Source organism: Myotis davidii, unplaced genomic scaffold (assembly GCF_000327345.1).
Source record: "Myotis davidii unplaced genomic scaffold, ASM32734v1 scaffold502, whole genome shotgun sequence".
NCBI classification, from domain to species: Eukaryota; Metazoa; Chordata; class Mammalia; order Chiroptera; family Vespertilionidae; genus Myotis; species Myotis davidii.
The window spans coordinates 1,176,152-1,183,799 of NW_006293000.1; the positions used below are offsets into that span (position 1 = coordinate 1,176,152).

A 7,648-nucleotide genomic window follows, 5' to 3' on the forward strand; every position below is an offset into this window, starting at 1 on the left:
GCCCTGCTCTGTGCCTGATAGGGGGGAGCTCCCCAACCCCCTGATCGCCCTGTGGCTCTGTGACAGGGTGCGGCGCCCTAACCTCCCCCATCCAAGGGCCCTGCTCTGTGTGTGACGGGGTAGAGCCATAACCTCCCCATCGACCCTGCCTTGAGTGTGACAGAGGGTGGTGCCCCAATCCCCAAATCGGCCCTTCCCTGAGCGTGTCTGGGGGTGGCATCACAATCTCCCGATCCGCCCTGCTCTGTGCATGACAGGGGGCGGCGCCCTAACTCCCCAATTGGCCCTGCTCTGAGCCCGACCAGGGGCTGCACCTAGGGATTGGGCCTGCCCTCTACCACCCGGGAGCAGGCCTAAGCCAGCAGGGCGTTATCTCCCGAGGGGTCCCAGACTGCGAGAGGGCACAGGCCAGGCTGAGGGACCCCTCCTTCCTCCCGAGTGCACAAATTTTTGTGCACCGGGCCTCTAGTTCAGTCTATAACAGAAGCTTAGAGGAATAATAAAATGGACCTAAGACACACATTTTTACTACCTATAGACCTGATTCTTGGAACTTGAACTCAAGTCAAGTCCTTCTGCCAAAGCTCTACATGTCTAAGGGTAGAAGAGCCCTGAAAGTGGACAAACCTTGGTATATTTAAAGAATTAACTCACTTAAAATAGATTCCATTTCCCTTTGAGAGAGTTACATAAACCACTAGGAAAAAATAACTTGAGCCAAACTGGAACAACCAACCTATTTGTTGTGGAAACAAATATCCCTATGTTTTAATACACTGACTAGCAATAGAAGGCAGTGTGCCTGAAATAACTTTCCTTTTCCAGTGAATATTAAAGTTACCATGAGAAAAGTGTTTGCCACATTTTTGTACACTGCAAGCTGTTGTGATAGAAGAAATCATTTATTTTTTATCTGGATGATTTATTCTTCTCATGATTCAAACAGTGCCATTGCATGATTTTTAACATGTGAAGAGAGTTGTAAGCATATTAAATGAAAGATTTGTGGCATAACTCTTTATTTCTTTCAATCTGAAAACAAAGAAGGGAACACAGCAGGCCCTCCTTATAAACTGAGAGGGCCACAATGGATGGATTTGAGGGGCAGTGTAGTTATAAGGGGTTAAGAGTACATGTTTTAGAGCTGGAAAGTCTGGGTTAAAAACCATCTCTATTATTTACTCTAATGACCCGGAGAAAGTTGTGTGTGTTTTTTTAAATGTTCTGTGCTTCAATTTCGTTATGTTTGAAACTTGAGAACTAATTAGCTTTGGTATTTCTCACAATATTTAAAATGAAATGACATCTTTAAGGCAATCTGCTGAAATGTAGATTGTATTTTTCAAAGGCTTAATGTGATTATAGCCAGGGGCTGATGGTAGTCAGAGAAAAGGTATTCCAATTTCCTAGACCCTTGGAGGTTTGTGCTTAGTTTTAGCTATAGTCTCTGTCACTGAACATATTTGGAAACATGAATTTCAAATTTGCTTCCTCTTTAAACAGTAGTATAACAATTGGCATTGACAACAAATTAGTGGATTCCAGAAGAAAAGATCATTGTATCCCCAGGCCCAAGTCTACATACAATACATATTCAAGTTATTGAATCAATCAAGCAATTTGATACATTTATAAATGTCCACATGGCTTATCAAATGATGTTTTTCTACTATATTGAAAGAAGGAAAAACAGTGGAAGTGTCATTTGATTTTTCCCTTCTTGGAAAAAAAGTGAGATGGTTGAAAATGAAGTTGGGAGCTGAAGGGACAAGTCTCTTATGCTGGCCTTGTGTCTGGAAGGGTGTTGCTGATTGATTCTATTATTTTGAACAGTGTGCCCTACTAAAAGGGGTTTCTAAACTCTGACAACTCAGAGGCCAGCACTGGCAAATGAGCTGATTTTAGTAGTAGACAGAGGGATATTTTTTACAGTAATGGCTATCTATTTGCAGGTACTTAAGCTTACCATATTGATCCGGCCTCTGTTTCCCTTTCAGATAACAGCTCCCAGGCTCTTCAATGGGGGAATGCTGCTGCAACACTGGGGTTAGTCTTAGTGGGACTATCGTTCAAAGTGCTGCTTCCTTTGCTGGCCCAGATGGCAGGCCCATGCTTGCTGTGTTTCAGAACTTCCAAAGAAGTGGTTCCAAGTGTGAGTTCAGTGAGCCCTATGGCTGCATGCCACTTCCTGCTACCTCAGTTCCTGGGCTGTCCCAGTTGGTCTTTCCCAGCACCTGCCTCTTTGAGTCTTCCTTCCATCCTGAGAGCTATCCTGTAACCTTCCAATGTTCTCTTTTTTATTTTTTAAATTCTACATAACTGGAGTAAGTTTTTGCTGATGATATTTAAAAACCCTGTTTCACCTGGTTGTCATGGATATTATTGCTTCTTAAAAATTAGTATTTTTACATAAAACATAAGTACAAGTGATATGAAGAAACCAAATGACTAAAGGATGGGGAAAATCATTACAAATATTGACATTAGCAATGAGCTTCCTGGTTACATTTAGAAATTAAAATAGGTATTTTGAAAAGCCATTTAGAAGAGTATCCAGGATTATATTACTAGGATGATCCTACTGATAAGAGAAAAATAAGAACTTGGAACAAATAATGTATTAATGAATAAATTATTAATAGTTTTCAAGGTCTAGAACAGATATAATGTGAACAAGGATCTGCATTATTTCCTTGGTCAAGATCAGGCCTTTAAATAGAAAAAGAACAACAACAACAACACTTCAAGTGCTAATATCAGATAATCTATTTTTCTTTTTATAAGTGAGGTATTTTACTTATTTTTAACATTATTTTCCCAATTAGTGGAACACCTAACATATAAACCTCCATCGATCATATCAAGAATCTGTGCTGCAAGCCCCCACTAGATAGCTCAGTTGCTGGTTTTAGCACCGCCCTAATACGCCAAGTTGTGGGGTTGATCCCCAGTCAGGGCACATACAAGAATCCCCAATGAATGCATAAATAAGTGAAATAGCAAATTAATGTTTCTCTCCCCCCTCCTCCTCTCTCTCTTTCTCAAAAATCAATTTTTAAAAAAGAATCAGTGCTGCAGGTGTGTGTGTGTGTGTGTGTGTGTGTGTGTGTAAACCAGAACTAATCACCTGAGCCTGGATATCTCTTGTTTGTACATGTACTGTTATTTCAGTCTTATTTCTTCTGGACATTGTTATCAACCTCATGTGGTCCTTTGTGTCCCAACTCCAAGGAACAAGTTATGGCTCCTTTACATGTCCCTCTTCCCTTGAGGATCTCTGAGTTCTGGGTTGGGATGGAAATACCTGGAGATTGAAGACTTCTATCCCACCAATTTTACCTTTTTTATCTGATGCTTTTTTTTTTTATTCCAAAACGATAATTTTGAAATTTGGGGATGAAGGTTGGGCTAAGTAAAGATTTTGACACCTGAAAATGTTTTCAGTTGATTATGTTTCCCCAGAATTCACTCTCAGGGAAATACTGATAAGAAATGCAGGTTGTCTATAATCTCCCAAATAATATACTCGTAGTAAAGAGAGAGCCAGGTAGTGAAGATTTCCCTTTGAAATGACATTACACCAGGCAATCAACTGTTTCCAATATGACCTTTATTGAGCAAGTACTGCTGTGACGTTTAGCATCAATCAACGAAAGGTTGCAAACTGTGCATGTCATCAAGGTTCTCCCATGAAAGAAAGTCCATTTTAAATGCACCAGTGAGGTAAACTTAATTATTCATATATAGCTTTCTTAAGGCTAAGAGAGTTCTGTGTTTCATTTATTTTTGGCTCAGTTTGTTCTTTGCATAATACATCTCAAGACACCCCCCAGTGAGTGCCCCCCTTCCAGCAGTTTAGTAAATTGGCCAATTCCCCAGGTACATACAATATCATGCATTTGAACCCCCCAAAGACTGAGGAGGGAGCATCCTGAGCTTGCATGCAGTTCCCTCGTATTGCACAATGTAAAATACAATGTCTGGAACCCCCATGGGAGAACCCGTTCTATTTTGAAGCTGTCATTAACATGCATTTTGAAATTGTCATATGGCTTTACCTTTTGAATAGACTAAAATGACTAGTCACCCTGGGAGACTTCCTTTACTATGGCATGTGAAGTGACCTTCTCTACCTTTTTAGTAGACACTAATTTCTCCTCAAAGCTCTCCTCATGCTCTTCGACCTTTTGAGTGACAGTGACAGATTTCGTGATATATTTGGTAGCACCATCTCCCCCTTCACTGGTGATTTTTTCTATCGTTTTGGTCACCATCACTTTTTCCTCACTTTTATCACCCCCCTTCTTTTCATCTGCTGGACTTAAGTCTAGGCCATTGGTGACAACACCTTTCTCCTCGTCTCCCCCACTGCCTTTCTCCTTCGTTTCCTGCTCTTCCTCCTCCTTTCCTTCCACCTCCCCATTGATGGCTATGTCTTCCTTGGTGGATTCCTTTGAGCCTTGATCACTGCCTTCCTCCTTGCTCCTCCCCTCCACTTTCTCCTTCTGCTGCCCAGGCTTCTCCTCCTCTTTGGCACCTTTCTCCACGCTCACCTTTACTGATTTGGTGATGGTCACCACCTCCTGCATGACTTCCTCCTTCACCGGGGATGCAGCTTTCTTCTTCTCTACCTCATCTTTCAGCTTCTCCTCCTTTTTCTCTACCTTCTCCTCCTTTTTCTCTACCTTCTCCTCTTTTTTCTCTACCTTCTCCTCCTTTTTCTCTGCCTTCTCCTCCTTAGGAGCTTCCTTTGCTGCTTCTTTCTTTCCTTCCTCCACTTTCCCTTCTTCCCCTTTCGGCTCATCTTTCCCAGCTCCAGCCAACGGTTTTGGCTTCACCTCCTCCACTGGCGATTTTGGCATGGGGGACTTGGCCTTCTCCTGCTTTTCCACCTTGGCTTCTGCCACCAGCTCCACCTTCGTGACTACTTCTTCCCTCTTTTCCTCAGTTTTCTTCTCTTCCTTAGTTTCCACTTCCTCTCCTTCGCCTTCTGCCTCTGTCTCTCCTTCTTCCTGCTCATCTTCTTCTTTTTCACTAGAACCTTCCTTCTCAGACCCCCCTTCTTCAGCTTGGTCTGATTTAGCACCCTCATCTTCTTCCTCCTCTTCTTCCTCCTCCTTGTCTCCTTCCTCCTCTCCTTTAAATTCAGGTGCGGTAGCTTTCACTGGAGACTTTTTAGTTGCTACCACTTCCTCAGCTTCTTGTTCCTCTTCCTTTTCTTCTACCTCTTCCTCCTTTCCTTTCATGGAAACTGCTAATTCCTCTGCAATGGCTGTCAGGGCCTCTTCCATTTCTGACTTCTCATCTTCCACTTTGGTTTCTTCTATGATCTCCTCGACAAATTTGTGTTGGACCTTTAGCTTGGGAGCCTCTACCTTAGTTTTCTGAATCTTACTGGATATTGTGATGGAGGGCTGTCGGTGTGTATACAGTGGTCCAGTGATGCTTCCTGAAAATGTGCTAAATCTGGTCTCTTCACCTTCCAGCAGTTTTCTAAGGTGATAACCAAAGAAGACAAGACATAATTAAAATCACATTCGGCCTTCTGAGCTTCATTGCATAATGGGGAATCCAGTAGATACCTCTGAGTAAGAATAATCACATAAATAAAGGATTCCATCAAGTCTGTGTAATACCTGCTATCATTTCACTGGTATATTTTGTCATATTCAGTGACAGATACTCATGGGCCACTAGCCAATCCCCTGCTGCAGTAACTAGTCACTCCCAAAGGCCTACTAGTCAGACCCAGCCACCAAGTCCCCCGAGCTACATCAGTCCATTTGGTGCAACATGAATATGTTGAAAAGCTCTGTAGTGGGCAAAAAAATCTTAGTGATCTTCCTGAGGATCGGAACTTTCAGGATGTATACTAAATATCTTTCAGCAAACATAATGTTAAGAAATGTATTTGGCATATATCAGAATTCAGGCTATATCTATCTATATCTATAGCTCTATATCTTCATCTATCTATAGCTAAGTACTAATTTGGGTGCATTAAATTATAAATTGATCTGCAGTTTTAATCATGAAGTGTTTTTCAATGTAATTATTCTGCTTTTCTGAAAAGTAAGATAACTCTGTGGGTTCACTTTATTCTTATAAAATTATAATGGCCTTATTGATAGTAGAAACACTGTTGAGTCAATTATTTTCTCCTGTGAACTTAATCAACAGCAAGGCAATATCAGTTAGTAGACCTATAATCTCTTCTCTCTCTTTATCTGGCTGTATATCTACATCTATAGATGTAAATTTATTTATATTATGACATATCTATAAATTTATATATTGAGATCTAAATATATGCAGATATATATCATACACAACCTATATATAGACATATAATCTATATTATGCAGCCTAAGATAAACTATAATATAGCTAAATTATCTATATAGCTATATATATATATGCACACATATATTCTAATATATCAATTTATATCTATTCTCAGCCAGATGATGGCAATAGTAAGCTGTAACAGAGAAACAGAGACATTGAATGTGTTGGTGTTTGTCCTTGACACTGTAAAATTGAGAAGCTGAAACCACTAGATAAATAATAAATACTAAAACTAGTAAATATTAAATACTAACATGTTTTTGCTTCAAACATTCGGAAAACACTTTTCACTAAAATAAAAAGTTTAAGCATAAGCATTGAAGTTAATCTGAGCTCCTCCCAAGCCCTTCCCATAATTCATATCAATTTCAACTAATGCTTACTCTTTTAAAGCTGTATAAAATGTGGAAAATTCACATTTGCAATTCTTTAGAATAATTTCTTTTTAATTAAAAGGCAGACAGGCACTGATTTAAGACGCCTGAAACCTGCTTGCTTTACTGAAGTGGAGAAGGTTCTGTCAAAACAGCCTCCGCAGTGCGGTATTTCGGTCACGTCCGCAGTGAGCACCGTACCTGTACGCAGCGATCTCAATATCCAGAGCCATCTTGACGTTGAGGAGATCCTGGTATTCTCGCAAATGACGGGCCATTTCCCACTTCGTGCCCCGAAGCTCATTTTCCAACTGCTGGATGGTGTCCTGAAACAGACACAGTCTCCCCATGACTCACCCTTCCAAAGGCAATTTCTTTCGCAAACCACTTGCTACCCCCTCTCTCCCCCTCCCTCCTGCGCTCCTCTGACTCCCTCCAGCTCCGCAATCTTCTCGGATATTGCTCCCAGCCCCCTCCCACCATTAACAAAATTTAAGGATTCTCAAATACACAGACAAATAGGATTAATAAGACATTTCTTGAGCATATCATTCACTGAACCCAGTGGATCTAGAATACATTCGGCTGGGAGTAAACATGCATTGGGAAACCCCACCCCTGACCTGGCCCTTCCCCTCTGAGCCATTTGGGCTGAAGCTAACTTTCCTATCATGCAGGAAAAGCAGAGAATTCATGCGTTTCTGCAGAAGTTATCTGAAAGTTGCTGCTTTGTCAACCACCCGAATGCATTCCTCCTATTTTAAATGTGCAAGCGTGCAAAAACAAGAAATGCCGAGGACAAGAAGCACGTTTTGAAAAGAGGTCAGTGCTCTCAGAAGCTGGGGGTGGTGGGCGGGGTGGAGTGTGCAAGTGGTGGGTAGGGGCGCGGACGCTTTGCGCCTCCAACTTGGGTGCGCGAGCGCTGG

At 41.4% G+C, this 7,648-nt stretch overlaps 2 protein-coding genes across 2 annotated transcripts in view; both read right to left on the minus strand.

Moving 5' to 3' along the window:
• Positions 1-3,591: 3,591 nt before the first annotated feature.
• Positions 3,592-7,077, minus strand: NEFM (neurofilament, medium polypeptide). Its single transcript, XM_006766442.2, has 2 exons — positions 6,924-7,077; positions 3,592-5,493 (listed from the first exon to the last, which is right to left on the minus strand). The coding sequence occupies exons 1-2, from the start codon at positions 7,070-7,072 to the stop codon at positions 4,080-4,082; spliced, it is 1,563 nt and encodes a 520-aa protein (XP_006766505.1). The 5' UTR covers positions 7,073-7,077; the 3' UTR covers positions 3,592-4,079.
• A 377-nt stretch (positions 7,078-7,454) lies between these two features.
• LOC102754819 (neurofilament medium polypeptide) overlaps positions 7,455-7,648 on the minus strand; it is a 1,367-nt gene continuing 1,173 nt past the window's right edge. The window contains exon 2 of the mRNA XM_015565724.1: positions 7,455-7,477. Coding sequence (XP_015421210.1) covers positions 7,455-7,477 — 23 coding nt within the window. The remainder of the gene's footprint in view (positions 7,478-7,648) is intronic.

Excerpts from the sequence above, each read along its gene's own strand:
- NEFM (XM_006766442.2), bottom strand. The coding sequence starts at position 7,072 with ATGGGGAGACTGTGTCTGTTTCAGGACACCATCCAGCAGTTGGAAAAT. Across the intron at positions 5,494-6,923 it reads ATTGAGATCGCTGCGTACAG|AAAACTGCTGGAAGGTGAAG; the intron begins GTACGGTGCTCA and ends TTATCACCTTAG.